This window comes from Podarcis liolepis (genome assembly GCF_965112155.1).
Source record: "Podarcis liolepis genome assembly, chromosome: 1".
NCBI lineage: Eukaryota > Metazoa > Chordata > Lepidosauria > Squamata > Lacertidae > Podarcis > Podarcis liolepis.
The window spans coordinates 118,202,192-118,222,089 of record NC_139554.1 but is presented as its reverse complement, the minus strand read 5'-3'; the positions used below and the strand labels follow the sequence as shown (position 1 = coordinate 118,222,089).

General features: G+C 42.9%; 1 protein-coding gene across 4 annotated transcripts in view; it reads left to right on the top strand.

The window, feature by feature from the left end:
• UBR3 (ubiquitin protein ligase E3 component n-recognin 3) overlaps positions 1-19,898 on the top strand; it is a 90,572-nt gene that overhangs the window by 35,452 nt on the left and 35,222 nt on the right. For 2 of the 4 annotated variants that reach the window (XM_083467327.1, XM_083467326.1), the window contains exons 19-26: positions 567-663; positions 2,794-2,935; positions 3,627-3,731; positions 5,520-5,693; positions 5,890-5,922; positions 7,968-8,428; positions 13,134-13,222; positions 18,839-18,988. In XM_083467327.1, the coding sequence (XP_083323453.1) occupies positions 567-663; positions 2,794-2,935; positions 3,627-3,731; positions 5,520-5,693; positions 5,890-5,922; positions 7,968-8,428; positions 13,134-13,222; positions 18,839-18,988 (1,251 nt within the window). The remainder of the gene's footprint in view (positions 1-566; positions 664-2,793; positions 2,936-3,626; positions 3,732-5,519; positions 5,694-5,889; positions 5,923-7,967; positions 8,429-13,133; positions 13,223-18,838; positions 18,989-19,898) is intronic. The other 2 variants (XM_083467329.1, XM_083467328.1) reach the window with 1 other exon arrangement.

The window sequence follows — 19,898 nt, the reverse complement described above, 5'->3', positions numbered from 1 at the left end:
CTGCACTGCTGGAGCACGATTTCTGTTCTCATCCTAAAGCAAAGTTCTTAACCCGAGGTACTATTTCTGGGTTAGCGGAGTCTGTAACCTGAAGCATATGTAACCTAAAGCGTATGTAACCCGAGGTACCACTGTATTTCTTATCAGTTGTGGTATGAGAGTGGTTTGACTCAGTTTTAGGTTGTTTTCATGCTTGATTAGAAAGCAAATGGGTGTTTTAACTGATACTCCAAGGGAGAGGTAAGGGAGAGCTTATTGTAGAGTGACAATGTTTTCCTGCCTCTTGGAACTGGAGAAGTACAGCCCCACTTGGTGATTTCGTAGTGCCCGCCTTTTGGATAAAACTAAGAGTTCCTTCTCATTAATGTGTCCTTCTTCTTCTTTGTGTTGTTATTTGAAGTACAGTGGTACCTTGGGTTACATACACTTCAGGTTACATGTGCTTCAGGTTACAGACTCCACTAACCCAGAAATAGTAATTTGTATTTATCTTTTTTTAAAAGAAATTAAATCTTGAATAAATTTCAGAACTTAATGTCAAACATGTCCTATCTCTTTAACAATAGCTGAAGTCTGGGATAAGGAGTTTGACCCAGTCATGGTAATTCTCCGAACTGTTTACCGTAGAGATGTGCAATCTGCGATGGACAGATATACAGCATTGTAAGTTGAATGTATTCTAAAATGAATACTATATTATGTAATAGTAATATACAGTCCCTTTTATTCTTAGGCAGTAAACCTAAGTCATGCAAAGCCAGTTTGTTTTAAATTGTAGATTAATTGTGATTCTTAATTGTGAATTGTTTGTTCGCTTCAAACAAGCCATGAGAAATAAGACAGAAGTAAGCCCAGATTTGCTACTGACTTTATTTCTTGCTTATCGCTCGTGGTTTGTGTGAATACAAAAACGTTCCATACTCTGACTTGTCTGAGTGCATCCTTAAAAGTAGATTGATACTCAATCTGCTGCCATAGTTAGCAAGGGCAAAATCATTCCAATTACATATTGTTCCCACTCACTTGAAACAAATTATTATTCAGCTGGCTTGGGTCGGTATACGGCTGAAGTCCTTACAAGTATAATTTTGTGCTTTTCACTGGTGCAATTTTGTGAAACGTGTACCTTTTAAGTTTTTTTTAAAAAAACCTTGTGAAGTGGCATGTCAAAATGAGGTATTACCTGCCATTTTGAAGAAATACATAACCTTTTCAATTTTTAGTGAACTGAATAATATGTTCCTTGAAGCCAAGTAAAAACAAATTGAAAGTCAACCTTTTGGATTTCTCCTTCCCTCCCATCTCCTCCCCTCCTACCCAATACTTGCATCTTGAAGAACTGTTCTAGATATACTAACTGGAAATGTTACCCATCTAGAGATTTGCAGTTCTTCATTCCCATCTGTGTGGTACAACTATGTTTACTACCCATATTATTAAAAGGATGATTTATCACGTGGTCAGAAAACAAAGTAAAATTTTTGTTTTCAAGTCTCTTCACTTCCTTGTTTCTGCTTTCCTTTCGTCAGCTGTGAGTTACAGGTTTAAGATGAAATTCTTTGAGCTGAATCACACTCTGGCAAAAATGGGAACATCCTGTTACCTGAAAAGATTTCGCCCTCCTTCAGCACATCTGGACTTGAGCTCAGTACAGATGTTATGCTTAACTGTCTTTATCAGAGTTAAGAGATTGGAAGCAAGCCGCTTTTCTTTATTGGTATTAACCATGGTGCACCAGAACATCAGCACCAGTATTAATGTTAACTGTAAACCTAGGCTTAGAAACTGGCTTGCAAACCTTTTGAATTTCTCCTCCCCTTCCATTAGTATTTACCATGGTTGCATACTTATCTTGCTGTATTTAGGTTAACACTGACAAGGACAGGAGTGTGGAGTCCATGTGGAAGGAGGAATGGGGAGTATCAGTTGTGCTGGTGAAATCTAAGACCACAATCCTAAGTACACTTAAAAGAGAGAAAACACACTGAACTCAAGATTCACTTTTGAGTACATGGTGCTGTGGTCTAAACCACAGAGCCTAGGACTTGCTGATCAGAAGGTTGGCAGTTCGAATCCCCGCAACGGGGTGAGCTCCCATTGCTCGGTCCCAGCTCCTGCCCACCTAGCTGTTTGAAAGCAAGTCAAAGCGCAAGTAGATAACTAGGTACCCCTCCGGCGGGAAGGTAAACAGCGTTTCCGTGCGCTGCTCTGGTTCGCCAGAAGCGGCTTAGTCATGCTGGCCACATGACCCAAAAGCTGTACGCCGGCTCCCTTGGCCAATAAAGCGAGATGAGCGCCGCAACCCCAGAGTCAGTCACAACTGGACCTATTGGTCAAGGGTCCTTTTACCTTTACCTTTTACATACTTAGTACATCTGTTAAGATATGAAGGTGGTGGTTGCCTCACATTTTTTGTGATCATAATGAAAATTCTCAGCTTTCACCATTCTCTGATGTGCTGTTGGCTTTAGTATTAGAAGAGCCAAAGCCCTTTATCCAGGGTTGTATCCGATGAAGGCACCTGTTAGTGCAAGGATTTCTGTTCCCATCTCTCCCTAGCTCCCACAAATCTATTCCTGGATTATGGCGAAAACCCATAATGCATTTGAGCCTATTTTATAACTGGCTCCTGGCTTTCAAAATGTTCGGTACAAGCATTTTTAATTTTTCATTTACTACCAGAAATGCTGAAAAGGGCATGCACTCCAATGGGCATTCGTTGAGTATCACAGTTCCCAGTTGTATCTTCTGTAGCATTAACTTTGAGCAGGTTATTTTTTGGTTCTCTTACAGCTTAAAACAAAGTGGGAAAGTTCATGGAAACCCCTGGCCTCCTTATAAGAAACGGACCCATTTACACCCAAGCTACAAAGGACTCATGAGGCTGTTGCACTGCAAAACTTTACACATTGTGTTATTCACTCTGCTCTACAAGGTACTACTAACTTGTTGGAGTAGGGAGGGGGAACCAAGGGACACAAAGCTACTTCAGACGTCACATAATTTTGGTTTGTGGAGGATGTTTGCTGTGGGTACAATTTTGAAACAGTGAAATAAAATTAAAAATTTAAGCCAGGTAATACCCTGATCCATTTTTAAAACTTGTTTTCCCAAGGGGAAATGGAACGTAACTGAATACATTTTAAGATTATTGTTAAGAGAAAATAGTGCCACAAAGCCCTCTTGTTTTGCTCCTGTCCTGAAACATTCTGCACATTTTCTCAGCTATACAGGCTCAAGCTAAATTAGGTGGCCAGACTAGAATTTTTGAAACCTCATCTTGGGCTCATCTCTCTCTCTCTCCCTCCCTCCCTCTCCCTCTCTCTCTGTGTACTTCTTTAATTTGTTCCTTAAAATTAAAGCTTGCATATTTCCACAACACAAACATTTTCTAGTTGTGTTTGGGAAGGTGGTGCTGTGTATTTGTGAATTGTGACCACCATTTTTCTCTTGGTAAATCGTTAACAGCTGTCATTCTGAGAGGTTTTCCTGTACTGAATACTGAATCATGCGGAACTGATGTAGCTATATATTATTTCTTTCTGTTTCCCCTCCCCTCCCACCCAATTCTGAAGTGGAAAAATTTTGAAAGGGAAAAAGGAAAGTAACATTTACTTTTGCTTTAGATCTTAATGGATCATCAAAATCTGTCGGAACATGTCCTTTGCATGGTTTTATATTTGATTGAGTTGGGACTAGAGAACTCATCCGAGCAGGAATCTGATGAAGAAGTAAGTGCTCACATTTCTGTACCTTTTTTGGTGTTGTGCTTGTATCTAGAACTACATTTTTATTTTATAGACAATATATTTGCTCTGCTCACAGCAAACTTTTACTGGAGTGGAGGGGTGGGGGTAAGGCAATTTTCATTCCTCCCTCCCTCCTGTGTCCCCTGGAAAGTTACTTGGGTGGGCTAGGGGACCCTCCATAACAGCATGGGAGGTGGCACTGTGGACTGTAGGAGGAGGTGGACATTACTGAAAGTTGCCCCTTTCCTACAGTTAGAGCCTCTGTTGACATGGCGTAGTGGTTAGAGTGCTGCCTTTGGCCCTGGGAGACCAGGGTTCAAATCTCCACTCAGCCATGAAGCTCACGGGGTGACCATGGGGCAGCTACTCACTCTCAGCTTAACCTCCCTCACAGGGTTGTATGTTCGTCACCTTGAACTCCTTGCATGAAAAGTGAGCTCATTAAAGAAGGCCACAGACCGTCCTTCTCCAACCTTGGGTCTTCATATGGACTACACTCCCATCTGGGAACTTGGGGTTGGAGAAGACTGCCTTAGACCCTTCCTCTGTTGGTGGAAGGACATTTTGGATCCAATCCACTATCATTTCAGAGCCTTATTATTTATTTATTTTTAATAGTTTTTTATTCAAAATTAAAACAAAACATATTATCCAGAAACATATCATCCTTATTCCCCCCCCATTTTTCATCCCTCCCCCTCCTTCCCCCCACAGAACCCACCCACCCCACCCCCCGACTTCCCTCAGTTCCAGTCTTTGATTTCTCTAAAAATGCTGTTTTCTGCATGTTACACAGTTGTATAGATCCTCAAACTATTTAGCTGATTATGATCAATAAAAAGTTTCTGAATGTTTATTCAAAACCAGCCAAGGAGTCCAGTTCGCTTTGTTGCGTCTTCAAATACTTTGTAAAGGGTTCCCATTCATCTTTAAAGTCACAGTTATCCTTGTCCCGTAGCTTGTATGTCAGTTTTGCCAGTTCTGCATAGTCCATCAATTTTTCTTGCCATGATTCTTTAGTTGGGGTTCCTTCAGTTTTCCATCCTTGAGCCTTATTTTAATGGTGGGCTGCTCATTGTGGGTGGGGGTTGGCCCCTAGGAGTAACTCAAAGACCTCTAGTGCAGTGAGCTCAGAGCCTGAAAATCCCAACTCAGTCATGAGCCCACCGGGTGGCTTTAGGCAAGCTAAACAGCCTCAGTTCACCAGGTTCCATACAGGGATAGCAATACTTCACAAGGCTACCATGGCAACACGAGAACGGGGCCTTCTCTGCAGTTGCTCCCTGTCTGTGGAATGCTCTCCCCAGGGAAGTTCGCCTGGCATCTTCATTATACACCTTTAGGCGCCAGGCAAAAGCGTTCCTTTTTAACCAGGCCATTGGTTAATTTGATTTACATCCTATGCCCTTTTAAAATGTGGTTTTTTGTGGTGGAGGGCGCTATTGGGTTGTTGTTTTTATTTTTATTATGTGTTTTGTGGTTTTATATCTTGATTTTATTATGTGAACCGCCCTGAGACTCCCGGGTATAGGGCGGTATAGAAATTCAATAAATAATAATATTGGGAGAATGTATATGGCGCATAACATTGCATAGTACTGTCACCTTAGTATTTCCCCCAGCACTTAAAGTGCTCTGTAAATACTAAGATGGCAGCCCCAGTTATTCAGGAATAATTTTCCTCCATGTGCGGATTGGATGGGTTGCACTGACCACATCTGGTGCTGATGGCCTTCTTTGCTTTTGTTTGTTTAATGGCTGATGTGCCAGGATTCCATGGGAGGACAAGAGCGCTGCCACGATAGTTGGTTCCCAGGGAATAACTTGGTGTCTAACATGCGCCACTTCATTAATTACGTGCGCGTCAGAGTCCCAGAGACGGCCCCAGAGGTGAAAAGAGAACCACCTGCAAGTACCAGTGCCGATGGCTCAGCAGCTTCTCAGGTAAGGATGAGATCTTGCAAATTTATTATTACGGTTCAGGATCTCAATGCTGACCTCAAGGTCTTTTGCCTTTATGTGGTTGAATTAAGCTTTGCTGAACTTATAGCTGTCCATATTTGATACTTCAAGACCTGGTATGTAATAATCACATTTCTTAGGGTGTTTTAATACCATCCTTTTCCCTCCAACTTCCCAGAATCCCAGGCGGCCTAAAGGACTTCAGAGAGAGGTAGAATTCTGTGTATCTTGCATTCTAATGGCAAGATGGCTTTAGCTGTGCTGACCCTAATTTCCCTGCAATTCCACAGTCTTTTCAAGAATGTTATTAAGAAATAGCCGCCATTGCATATTTCTAACGATTGTGTTAAAAAAAATGCATTGGCCTAGAACATGGCAATCCTTTTTGGTTCCAAATTAATTGTGCCATCTGCTGGAGATAACCTTTTTTTAAAAGGGGGGGGGGGGATTGCTAGCCTGTTGGAATAAATACTGGTTGCTTTGAGTGTGTGTGAATTTCTGCTGCGGTTCTTGCTAACATTTAATAATGCTGCTGCTCTTTAGCTTCCCATTTTCAATAAGCCAGGCCCTCAATCTTGTTAGAAATTACTTGAAATGATAAATGGTTAGTTGATTCATCTTTGTGAACACATGATTAACTTGTTTGAATGATTTATAGCCAATTCATAATGGGGTTGCCACCTTTTCGGGTGGAGGGATGGTGAAGAACAGAGCCATGGCTCATTTTCTTATAGTAAATCAAGTATACACTACTACATATTTCATTAGCAGCAAGGCTATGCTAAAAGGAAAATGCTTAATGGAAGGCAAGTGTCACAGTTATTTTTTAAGGACAGAGCAGCAACTCTGTAAAATAATCACATTTGTCATGTTATAGCAGGTATGTCCAATAGGTTGATCGTGATCTACCAGTAGATCACTGGACGTCTGCAGTAGATCACTGGTAGATCATTGGCTCCCCCCAAAGAAGCTGAACAACTCTGGCTCCCCTAACTTTGACCTGAATCCCCCCAAAAGGGGGTAGATCACTGCCAGTTTTTAACTGTGAGTAGATCGCAGTCTCTTGGGAGTTGGCCACCCCTGTGGTATAGAACAAATTTTAAGAAAAATTGCAGCTGTAAAACGCACATGGTTTTTTTGACCCACCTGCAGAACCAATAACACCCCCTAGTCCCTCTTTAAATAATGCAACATGCTCTTTTTTTCTACATACATATCTCAAATTTATAACAATTCTCATAGTAAAACGTACACAGTGGTATTCCAAACTTTTGAAAAGGGACTGGAGCCTTTTTAATCATAAAGTTTTTTAGCTGTAAACTTTGTGTATTGGGAGGGGGTGTTTTACTGCATACATATTGGGAATGTTCAAAAGTGTTAAGCAGTTTGGAGCAGGCTGTGGGATTACTTTTCCCCTGCCTTTGGAAGTGCTAATTTCCCCAGTCCTTCCTCTGCTGGCCTTAACCGTGACTGAACTTAACATCTGCAGCTACATTTGGTTATGATTAAGGCTAACCAAGACTGGAAGTCTGAGAGAACCTTGGTTACACTTAACTGCTGATCATATTTGGGTTTGGATACAACCCTAAACCATAGCTTGTTCAGCTTTAACCCACCCAAGCCAACTAATTATGGTTTGTGTGAGGTCAACAAACCACTGCCTGAAATTATGGTTTTACGTTGGCTTGTGTTAACTGTGATTTGTTGTATCAAAACTCAGTATCGTGGCTTAATCCTAGTCCATGCCTCTGCCAAAACGTTTGGAAACCAAAGCGCGGCTTCTGATTGGCTGCAGGAAGGTCCTGCAGCCAATCAGAAGCCCCGTCAGACATTTGGCTTCCAAAAATAGTTCACAAACCAGAACAGTCACTTCTGGTTTTCAGCGTTCGGGAGCCAAAACGTTCAAGAACTAAGCTGTTCAAAAACCAAGGTACGACTGTACTTAATTGTGGGTAAGATCGGTGGGGGACGGGATGGTTTCTTCAGAAGGGAATGCTGGAGAGGCAGATGATCCTGTGGCCTGCTTTTAATTGCATTACTTCGTTAAGCATTTGGGAGTTGTATGTGTGCACCAGCCTCGGGAGATTGTGAAGTATATTTTAAATGTGAATGTACTTTTAAGGTGTGGCAGTTTTTGTTTTAAACAGCTGCGTAACAAATTGAAATTATTTAAAACATAAATTTAGTTTAGCTTGTAGTTTTCATACTTACTGATTACTATATCTAATGCCCTTTTCTTAATTTTCCCCCGTTAAGAATTCAGGAACAGCACAAGTGTTCAGTCTGGTTGCAGAGCGCAGAAAGAAGTTTCAGGAAATCATCAATCGGAATACTACTGAAGCCAATCAGGCTGTTCGGCCCAAGACTTCAATGAAGTGGTCTGCTCCAGGTGCAACTCCCCAGCTGACAACAGCTATCTTGGAAATCAAGGAAAGCATATTGTCTTTGCTAGTGAAGCTTCACCATAAACTGTCAGGAAAGCAGAACTCTTATTACCCACCCTGGCTGGATGACATGGAAACGTTAATTCAGTGCGAAAACCCAAAGTACTTACACGGGGATGGAATGACTGCGGTGGAAAGGATTTTATTGAAAGCTGCACTTCAAAGCAGATTAAACAAACGTATCATTGAAGAAATATGTAGAAAAGTGACTCCACCTGTACCACCCAAAAAGATTAGTCCGGCAGAGAAGAAAATTTTGGACAAAGAAGAAAGGTAATTGGTGGCGGCGGCTGGGTTATTTCAGTGTTTGAACCGATTAGGAAGTTTGACAGTATTCTGTGTTAACAGGCTTCTAGTTCTTCATTTGAGACTCTTAGGAATTTAGGGCACTGGTTGGCAGTAGACTTGACTATTGCCAGTTGTTGTTGATGCTGGAAGAAAACTGACTGGCAGGAAGAGCTAGGGAAATGGGTGTTTGCTGCATTTCCTTTCCTCTTGTACCCGTGTCTCAAGAGAGAAAATGTTGTAATAATCTGCCCTCCACTGTCTTAACAGGGCTGCAGTTCTAAGGGTGTGTGTGTGTGTGTGTGTGTGTGTGTGTGCATGCATTGATTCTACCGGGGTACCTTGGTTTACAACCATAATGTGTTCCGGAGGTCTGTTTGTAAACCAAAACAGGTTGTAACCCAAGGCGCGATTTCGGCAATGGGGCCTCCAAAAAAAAAAATTGTAATCCAAAAAAATGGGCTGTAATCCAAAAAAAAAGTTTGCAAACCAGGACACACACTTACGGGTTTGACGTGTTTGTAATCCAAAACGTATGCAAACCAGACTGTTTGCAAACCAAGGTACCACTGTATTTGTATTGCTATAAAACACATTTTTCTCCTCTAAACCTTACTGGCAGTGTGTGCTTAGTGTGATACCCACACATGAGCTTTCGTAAGAGTCACTTTGCGACCTATACAGTGGTACCTCGGGTTACATACGCTTCAGGTTACATACACTTCAGGTTACAGACTCTGCTAACCCAGAAATAGTGCTTCAGGTTAAGAACTTTGCTTCAGGATGAGAACAGAAATCGTGCTCCGGCAGTGTGGCGGCAGCAGGAGGCCCCATTAGCTAAAGTGGTGCTTCAGGTTAAGAACGGACCTCCGGAACAAATTAAGTACTTAACCTGAGGTATCACTGTACTGCTGTGTTTGCGCTAGCAGTTACCTGATAGAGTAACCTGAGTAGGCAAGACTGCGTGTCATCCTGACTCTTTTTGTGGATCCCCACCCCCAGTGTGTGGTGAAATGGGGGCCAGGCCCCTCCCTCCACACCTTTCATGCTGCTTCTCACTCCACCTGACCATCAGATCACCAAGTTGCTTGGGAGCCATTGCAGTATTTCTTTGCAGAGGTAAAGGTAAAGTACCCCTGACAGTTAAGTCCAGTCACGAACAACTCTGGGGTTGCGGCGCCCATCTTGCTTTAATGGCCGAGGGATCCGACGTTTGTCCACAGGCAGTTTTTCCCGGTCATGTGGCCAGCATGACTAAGCCGCTTCTGGCGAACCAGAGCAGCGCATGTAAACGCTGTTTACCTTCCCACCGGAGTGGTACCTATTTATCTACTTGCACTTTTGGGAGGTGCTTTCGAACTGCTGGGTTGGCAGGAACAGGGACCGAGCAACGGGAGCTCACCCTGTCATGGGCGTTCGAACCACCGACCTTCTGATCGGCAAGCCCTAGGCTTAGTGGTTTAGACCACAGTGCTACCCATGCCTCTTTGTGGAGGAGAGAACATCAAAAGTCATTCGGCATGTGGAAGGACCTATGCTGGCAGTTCCTCCCCAAACCAGCATTGATTCTCCGTGACCATTTGGGGCAATGCTGGTATGTGGAAAACTCCTCTCCTCCCCTCCCCACTCCTGTCTGCCATGGGGCTTCTGAAAACAATGCTCATGGTGGTTTGATTGATTGATTGATTGATTGATTGATTGCATTTGTACAGAGTTGTGCTACAGCTACTCCATGCCGCAAACATACTGTGTGACTCTTAAATATATATTTTTTTAAATAATTTTTATTGATGCTCTTTTCTCATAACAAACATTCAGTATCACCACTTAGCATTCATTTTCTAGTTTCCCCCTCCCTTTTGAATGGACTCAAGCCGCTTCTTGTTCTCCCCCACCCCCCCACTCGCTGCTAACGCAGCGGCAATGTAGCAGGGAAGCTGCGGCGAGTTACTCCCTGTTTGGCTGGTCTCCTCGAGTCCCCACTCTTCCGTGGGGCTTTTTCAGGGGTGCGCGTAGCCCTAGCGCTTCCCCTACAGGTCCAAAATAGCCCAGAACGGTCGTCTCTTAACCAGACGATCCGTTTCGTGCTGCCATTCCGCTCCGCAGACTCTTAAATATTGGGAAAGCATGGGACCTGCCATGAAATGTATATTTTTTTTAGGAATCGCCTTATCTCCGTGATTTCAGATTGCTTAATCCCCCCCCCCCATATTGTGTTTTAATTGTCGTAATTCACCCTGCGACCTTAAGGTGAAGGGTGGGCAATTAATTAAAAATCCAAATTGGCCTAATGAGGATTGAGTGTGCCTGGTGGCTACAGAATTCTGAAGGACTGTTTTGGAAAGGAGGGGATATGGAACTGAGTGGCTGGAACCCGGAACAAGGAGCACTCCTCGCACTACAACATTTTTTTGCTGTTGATATTTAGGGTTTGCCCCCCCCCCCTTTAGCACTTGCACAAACCTTGGGGCTCCCTCAGTTCTGCAGATCCTTTTCATACGTTTGTATAGGTCATGCAGCTGTTTTAGCTACATACGGCAATAGCTCACTCCTGGAAATAGAGGAAATGATGCTTGCAAAAAGCCTTGACAGGAGAGGACAGGGAGGGGAGCGGGGAGCTGCGTACATATGCTTTTGTGTAAATCCACAACGAAGATGAATCTCCGCAGGCAATTAAGCTGTTTTGTGTGACCTCAGTGTGTGGAAGGAAGTCGGCAGGAATACAGAGTCCAGTTTGCCATAATGAAGACGGAGCAGGCTCTGAGCAGTCAATGATGACCTATTTTCTGGTTTCTTCGTCCTGCAAAGACAAACTTGACATCACCCACATAAGTCGTTGCCATAGAAACTAAGGCACGGAGCTAAAGAAGAATTCAGCAGTGCTGCGTTGCAATATTTTTTCAATCACGGTGTGGAGCCCCCTGGGCCATGGTAGAAAATCACTGAGCTGTACTGAATTTGTCAGTTTGCTATGGCCTCCTTATTAAGGGTCTCTATTTACAGTTAGCCTGTTTAGCAAAGGCATAGCATGCGCTGAGAGGAATTCCCAGGGGGCGGCGGTGGGGCTCAGTATTATGAAAGCTGCCTCGTGTTCTTGATACACCCTCCTTAAATGGGACTAAATTGTGCTTAACTGGGTACTCAGTTGCACTTGTCATATAATAAGTGATGCTGACGATGTGACGGTGATTTTAAATTGCATAAGCTCAATCTTTGGTATCCTTGAAGATCTAGAAGGTTAACTGCATAAGTTACATAATTTTTAAAAAATGGGAATAAAAACTTGCTTGTGTCAAGCCACAATTTGGATGAGAGGATTTACGCGCTTGTTAAAGCTATGAAAAATATTTGGTGCCATGTCCTTTGCGTATATCGGCAGCTAATTAGTCCATTATTGTGACAGGATAATGGCAAAAAAGCATTGTATCTAAGGCAGAAGAATTCTGATTTGTTCTTGACAAGAGGTTTGTGCTGTCAAGTTAACAATTCCACTAGCTGTGTAATTACGTTTTCTGTAGGCTTTTGTGCTCTTTCTCTAGAGTTTTTAGGGAAGCTCACATCCTTCTCTGAGACTGTAAAAGCATGATAAAAAAATTCCTTCCAGTAGCACCTTAAAGACCAACTAAGTTAGTTCTTGGTATGAGCTTTCGTGTGCATGCACACTTCTTCAGATACACATCAGATACACGAAAGCTCATACCAAGAACTAACTTAGTTGGTCTTTAAGGTGCTACTGGAAGGAATTTTTTTATTTTGACTATGGCAAACCAACACGGCTACCTATCTGTAACTGTAAAAGCATGGTTTTTGGTTGTGCAAAGCCCCAGCATTTTAACTGAGTCAGGTTCCTAATAATATCAACATTCATTTTCTGCGTACATTTCATCCTGCTGTGAATGTTTTTTTTAAATAAATCTTGTATTTTTATGTTGTGAACCGCCAAGATCTATGGGCAGAAGGCGGTATACAAATTTAATTGATTATAATAATAATAATAATCTGCCACATCTGCAATCACACTTCTCCCCACCCTGTCTTGACCAAGCCTTGAGATTTTCCAGGGAAGGCCAAGGCTCCTTAGCATACTGTCTTGATGTGTTACACAACATGCTGTTATGTGGGAGAGGGTCTCCTCTGTAGTGGTGCCCTACTTTCAGTATGCCCTCCACTCTGGCACCAATCTTCTTTTTATTTTGGTGTCAGGCTAAAACCGGGTTATTTAGCCATTTGTAATGGGCCTTTGCTTGTTTTTAAGATTCTTTACTGTTTCATTGTGCATCCATTCCTGATCTGTAGTTGGGAGTTGTTGTTTTAATTACTACTGTGTCCCACTCTGAAATGCTTGGATGGAGGATATATTTTAATCATTTAAAAAAGTGTGGTCAATAAAGCCCTCTCGGCAGTGTGGGTGGAGCATGTTCTGCTCTTGTCTTTGACTTGTCTGGAGTTCAACTAAGAAGAGAAGGAAGAGGTAGAGGGCAAGCATACATTAAGGGCTTCTGGTATATTTGGTCATTAAAGCTTTGGGGTCTTGGGAGATTGACATGCAATAACATCGGGCAAAAATGATAGTTTCAGGTTTTAGGTAACGTTGTAAGATCTTCTTGTACTCTACTAACCTAAAAACAGAGTTCATGAATTGAGCTGTCTTAGCATTTGTTCACAATTGCCCACCTTCTTCTCTTTCACCTAGGCGACAGAAGGCCAGGGAGAGGCAACAAAAGTTGTTGGCTGAATTTGCATCAAGGCAGAAAAGCTTTATGGAAACCGCCATGGATGTTGGTAAGGTTTTATTCTTCATTTTTCTTAATGTGTTTTTTTTCAGGTCTCAAGATCTTTGCAAAAGAGGCTAAAGGAGTATTGTTTCCTAGGGCACATTTAATGATAAGAAACAGGATATTTAGACTGAAGGGAGCGAGAAGGGAGCGAGAAACAGTGTCCCCACTTGATCGTAGAACCATCAAGGAAAGTTCTTGCTGTTGCCATAAAAGAAGTGGCTCAGTTTTCTGGTTTAGCCACATAACTGTAGTGATGGCCCTTCACTCAAATCTATTCAAATCCTGCATATAAACTTGCCCAGCAGCTTTGTGCATGGGGTTGAAATGGTAGGGGAGGGTAAAAGGAGCCCCCCAAGCTCACTGAAGGTTCTGGGGAGATAATGTGCAAATGCCATCTCCCAGTGCTCCTACCAAGAGTGAATGGAACTCCACAAATACCTGGCAGCGACCTCAATTATATTATTAGCACTCAGGATGTTGTTGTTTAGTCATGTCCAACTCTTTGTGACCCCATGTACCAGAGCACGCCAGGCACTCCTGTCTTCCACTGCCTCCCGCAGTTTGGTCAAACTCATGCTGGTAGCTTTGAGAACACTGTCCATCCATCTCGTCCTCTGTCGTCCCCTTCTCCTTGTGCCCGCCATCTTTCCCAACTTCAGGGCCTTTTCCAGGGAGTCTTTTCTTCTCTTCTCATGAGGTGGCCAAAGTATTGGAGCCTCAGCTTCAGGATCTATCCTTCCAATGAGCACTCAGGGTTGATTTCCTTCAGAATGAATAGGTTTGATCTTCTTGCAGTCCATGGGACTCTCAAGAGTCTCCTCCAGCTCCACAATTCAAAACCATCAATTTTTCGGCGATCAGCCTTCTTTGTGGTCCAGCTCTCACTTCCATACATCACTACTACCAAATATGGTTGGATGATTTTGTAGGACTGACAGGATACTGTTTTCTCTGATCTCGCCTAAGCATCCGTTAGAAACACAAGAGTTATCAGCACCCTATCCACATAGAGTGTGTTTGAAGCTTCAGGGCTACTACCCAAACCACTTCTCAAAAAAGAGAGGGGGGAGATTGGGTTCTAGCTAAGCAAGGGAGTTCAGGAAGTGGCTTTTTGATCAAGCACTGCCCAGTCAACCTTTGTATCATTTCCACTTCCTCTAGCCAGACTTTGCTAACCAGGGTGGATTTGCCAGTCCATTCTGGAGATACTTCCCACATCGCTTGATTGAGCATTTCGTAAGCCACCCCAAAAAATCATTAAAGGGCAGGATGTGAGTACTTTGGTGGGCAGTATTGGTGGATGGTACATTTCCAGGCACAATTCAAAGTGTTGGTGCTGACCTTTCAAGCCCTAAACGGCCTTGGCCCAGTATACATGAAGGAGTGTCTCCACCCCCATCGTTCAGCCCGGACACTCAGGTCCAGCTCCAAGGGCCTTCTGGCGCCTCCCTTATTATCATCATCATCATCAAATAATCAAGACAATAATGTGCTCCCAAAGACCCATGTTCTGGCTCAGCAGATAAACTGGTAGATCCAGTGTCTGATGCCAAACAGAAGTGATTTGGGGAGTGAGAAGACAAGCCAAGAAGTAGGACGTTTTCTGTGTTGACCTGAAACAATTCTGGGTAAGGGCTAGAATAGCAGCAAGTTCATCTGCCATCTCTGTAGCTTTTGTCTAAGCAATCTGGTTGCTGCATGGTTGGAAAACTACCTGAGAAAACTGTGTATGCCAGCTTGAGTTCCTTATAGTAATAAAACTGATAATAATTTCATTTTTTTATACCCTGCCCATCTGGCTGGGTTTCCCCAGTTCCTTGGGGGAAAGGCAGAATAAAAATGCAATACATACATAAGAACTCACGAGTGGCCAACCAATGGTGTAAGTCAGGGATAGCAGGGCCTGATGGAAAACCCATCGGTCCCCATTCCTGGTATAAGTGGTTGGATTTTGTGACACTGCTATTGTCAGTGGAGAAAGACACATTCAGTCCATATTGCAGCAGATGGCTGACTTTCAAAATTGTCTGACTTGCAAGTGGAATCACCTCATTCTAGAATTTTATCACTTGTGATTATTTTTTTAATTATACAGAACTTAATGTGTTGTGATTTAATGTTAATCCAGAGAATTCATATGGAACATCCTTTTGACAAGTGGGTAATACTCTTTTCCTAGTCTCTTATTCACTCAGCGTGATTCTGCAGCCCAGCTTTCAATTCCTGGAGCAAATTATTTTTGAGGAGTTGCTGGTAGGGAAGGTACATATTCATTTTAATAGCAAGGTGACACAGGTTTACCTTCTGGATTTTATAGGACATGCTGTGTTAGGGCAAAAGATATTAACATTCTAAGAGTTGCTTCTGTGCTTGGACACAGTGCTTTGCAAGAGCAGTGTTGCTTCCAGTTAACAGATTGTAAAAACCACACTTAGCATGTGGGGTTTCCAGTGCTTAAGCTAAGGCGTTGCAGAAACATACAATATTTAGTGTCAAGTTAGGCATTATTCTCATGGATCAAGATAATTTCAGTAACCTAGTGCTACTTGATATTTGATTTGAGGGTTTTTGCTCTGTTTTGTTTTTAAAGATTTATACACTTGACATTGTTGAAAGCTGTCTATGGGCAATTAGGAGTACCAACCATACATTTTATCCCCAGTTCCTTTATCTACTATTAGCTGGTTAAAAAAACAGTTGTGGCTAGTGGTAGCAATTGCCCTAGTGTAGTGATAATAGGATACATCAGGCTTCTTCAATCTTGACCCTCCAGATGTTTTGAGACTACAATTCCCAGCATCCCTGACCACTGGTCCTGCTAGCTAGGGATCATGGGAGTTGTAGGCCAAAAACATTGGGAGGGCCGAGGTTGAGGAAGCCTGGTACACATTTATTTCCCCAGTTGCTTACAAATGCCTCGGTAATCTCAATATGACCCACTACTGCTGCTGCTGCTGCTGCTGCTGCTACTACTACTACTACTACTACTACTACTACTACTTATAATAATAATAACTTATTATTTATACCCCACCCATCTGGCTGGGTTTCCCCAGCCTCTCTGGGCGGCTTCCAACAAAAGATTAAAAATACATTAAAACATCAGTCATTAAAAGCTTCCCTAAACAGGGCTGCCTTCAGATGTCTTCTAAACATCAGATAGTTGTTTATTTCTTTGACATCTGATGGGAAGGTGTTCCACAGGGCAGGTGCCACTACCAAGAAGGCCCTCTGCCTGGTTCCCTGTAACCTCACTTATCACAGTGAGGAAACTGCCAGAAGGCCCTCAGCGCTGGACCTCAGTGTCCGGGTTGAACATTGGCGGTAGAGACGCTCCTTCAGGTATACAGGGCCAAGGCCGTTTTAAAGGTCATAATGGAAAATAATGGCTATTTCTGAACCATTGAGAATGTTCCCTTCTCTTATAATAAAGCTGTGATCATGATTCCACTAATTCTAATTAATAATAACGCTTTCACATACTGTTTTTGAGCTGCTGTAGCCTTTTAGCTAGACCCCCCCAGCCTGTATGATCTAACTGCATAACTATGAACTATGCATTTGCTATATTTAAAGTAATATATTCAAGTTCTTAATTTAGGCTGGTACTGCAGTGGCTTTGAAATCTGGTTTGGAAAACTTTTTTTTTTTAACTGTTATTAAACAGCACATGGATTTTGTGCCAAAATCTAAAGTAGCTCACCGTGTGCTGTTTTCATGCACTACAGCAATCAGGACACTTTAACAAGATATGCTGTCTTTAGTTAAGTGGTTGATTTAATCAGTTTTATGCAGCTATAGCAATTGCCTAATAAATCAGTGATATTATTGAAGATGCTTTCTCCTCTCCTATACTGAACAACAGAGGTGACTTCCTTATTGTTGCTTTGGTCCTGCTGTTATGTAGTTAGTAATCGAAACATTGCGTATTCAAATCCTATTGATTTCAGCAGGAAAAGTTGAAACACACATTCTAATAATCTGTCAAAGTACAGGAATACTCAGCGCAGGAAGTTCCTTCTGCATGGCTGTGCAGCCTGTGGCTGGAGGGGTAACCAGATGTAATGGTTAAAACAATAATGAATTGTTTTCTATACAGAGATATATCCTATGATTCTGTAGATTGGCGATTGATTTGTATAGTGTAGTTGACTTCTCTTGTCACAGCAAGCCTTAACATTTGAATGTGTTTATATTCAATACACAATTGAAAATACTTGCCGTTATATTTCCAAAGCCGTTAAAAAGCCTTTTTTTAAAGTGATTTATTAGCAAAGCTTTCCTAATGGATTCTTTTTTATCTTTGGAAACGGTGACCTGAATTCCCTTATAGGTTGAAAACATACAGGAGAAATGTTGTTTTCCTATTTCCTATTTACATAATGTCTAGCTTCCCTGAGAGAAATTAATATGGAAAGGCTATACTTTCAGGGATCACTTCTATAGTGCATAACTAGAGAAATTAATATAGAAATGCATTGGTTTTTAAACATGAAAACTACCGTATTCATTTCATCTGTTGTTCTTCCAGTTGCCACTGGGTGGTGGTAAAAGTGCATATAGTGTCAAAAACAATATTCTTCTTTTTCTTCCTGCTCCCTGGTTTCCCCTCTAGATTTTGGCAGCATTGCCATTAAGAAACTAAGGAAAACAGCATCTTCCCTGTGACCAAGGTTACACTTTTCTCCTTGCCTGTGATAATGGAGTTCCCCGTCAGGGACTTGAATGTGCAGCCAATCTCTGCAGAAAGCAGTTTTGCCTGCCCATTGCTTGGGGTTTTGCTCACCATAGAGCTGGCAGAGCTCCTTGGGCTGTGGTCCCTGGCAACCACCTGGCTGTTGGGGGCTTCAGAAGCATCTTTCAAGGGACTTTGACAGGTGGGCAGAACAACCCACCTATAATTTATCTGATTACATGGGTTTATTGGCCGGTGGGTTGTCTCACTCGCCTGCCAAAGTTGGTCCAAGTGGGTGGGGACAGATAATGATCTGGCCCACCGGGCCGTAAGTGTTCCTCACCCCTGTTCTAGTCCCTCAGTGAGAGAAACGTCCCACATGATGCTTTCTAAATGTTCTTCTGGTTTTTCTCATCCATTGTCTCATGCCAAGCCCCAACTTTTCAAAGTTTGGATTGAAAAAACAAGAGTTAGATAGATAAGGGGCTATTCAGATGAAACACATGGAATATTCCAATGCCTCCACATTAATTACTAAATCAGTGATGGTGGTGGTTGTTTTATTTGATGTGCATTTTTCTTTTCTTTTTGTCTACATAAGTTTGCTGCAGCTATATAGATTGCAAAACTGGCCAGTGCAGCTTCTCCTTCACTTCCTGCAGTGGAGGTGGGGACAAGTTTGTCCTACCACCCAAATATTGCAAGGAACATGCTTTACTCTCTCTCTCTGTATATATAACATAAACATTATTTATAGTAGCGTGGAGATAAAGCTCAGTGTGGACAAAATTAAATACATGTGCCATCCTTAGGTGGAAAATAGTAACACGCTGCATTTTATAATTGGTATAATGATCCAGCTGACAGGCCTATCTTGCATTTTACCCATTTACTTATGAGAGTGTCCGTTCTTCACTAATACAGTTTCCTTCCTCTGATCCTTAGAGTCACCAGATGCAGAAATTGCTATGGAGATAGCAACAGCAGAACAGCATGTCCCTGAAGCTGTGTATGACTGTGTTATTTGTGGACAGAGCGGCCCTTCCACTGAGGAGCGACCAGCTGGATTAGTTGTGCTCTTACAGGCCTCTTCAGGTAGGGCTGAAGAAACAGCTTACTGAGTTGGAAGAAGATAGTTAGATATCTGAGAATATTTTAATGGCAGCTAGCGTTTGCTGTACTTCAAAGGAGCTGCAAGAAAAGTGTACATACGGTCATCTCACATGTGGTAGCTCTGGATGCGAACGGGATCCGTTCCGAGTCTCGTAATCTGGTGAACTGGGTTTGCTTCCCCGCTCCTCCACATGCAGCTGCTGGGTGACCTTGGGCCAGTCACACTTCTTTGAAGTCTCTCAGCCCCACTCACCTCACAGAGTGTTTGTTGTGGGGGAGGAAGGGAAAGGAGAATGTTAGCCGCTTTGAGACTCCTTAAAGGGAGTGAAAGGCAGGATATCAAATCCAAAATCCAAACCCGCGTCTGCGCGGGTCGCGATTCGGCGCTTCCACATATGCGCGTAGCGTCATTTTGACCGCCTGCACACGCGCGTGCAGTGAAACCCGGAAGTAACGCACTCCCTTACTTCCGGGTCGCCGCAGCGCAGAACCCCAAAATACTTATCCCGAAGCTACTTCAACCCGAGGTATGACTGTATTCTTGAGCTTTTTGTTGTATAAAACCAAAGCGAGGAAGCTTTTTCGCCCTGAGGGTTGTGTGTCCCATCATGGCAACCTCCACATGCCCCTTATGGACAGGGTCAGAGACACTAGTGGGTGGGGCAACAGACATGATTCTTACCTTTGCACTGGACGCCGCGTTCTAGACCATGCAGAAGCCAGAGGTTTCTATCCATGCTCACACCCTCTCCACCTGCTATCCAGGAAAGCAAGGTGCATTATCACACTTTGCAAGCACATTTCCGCCGGCAAAAATCTCTGGTTAGGAAGCCATGGACCTAGCCAGGCAAGAGTGCGTGTCCTGCTGGGAGAATATGGTGTGTGGGTGTGA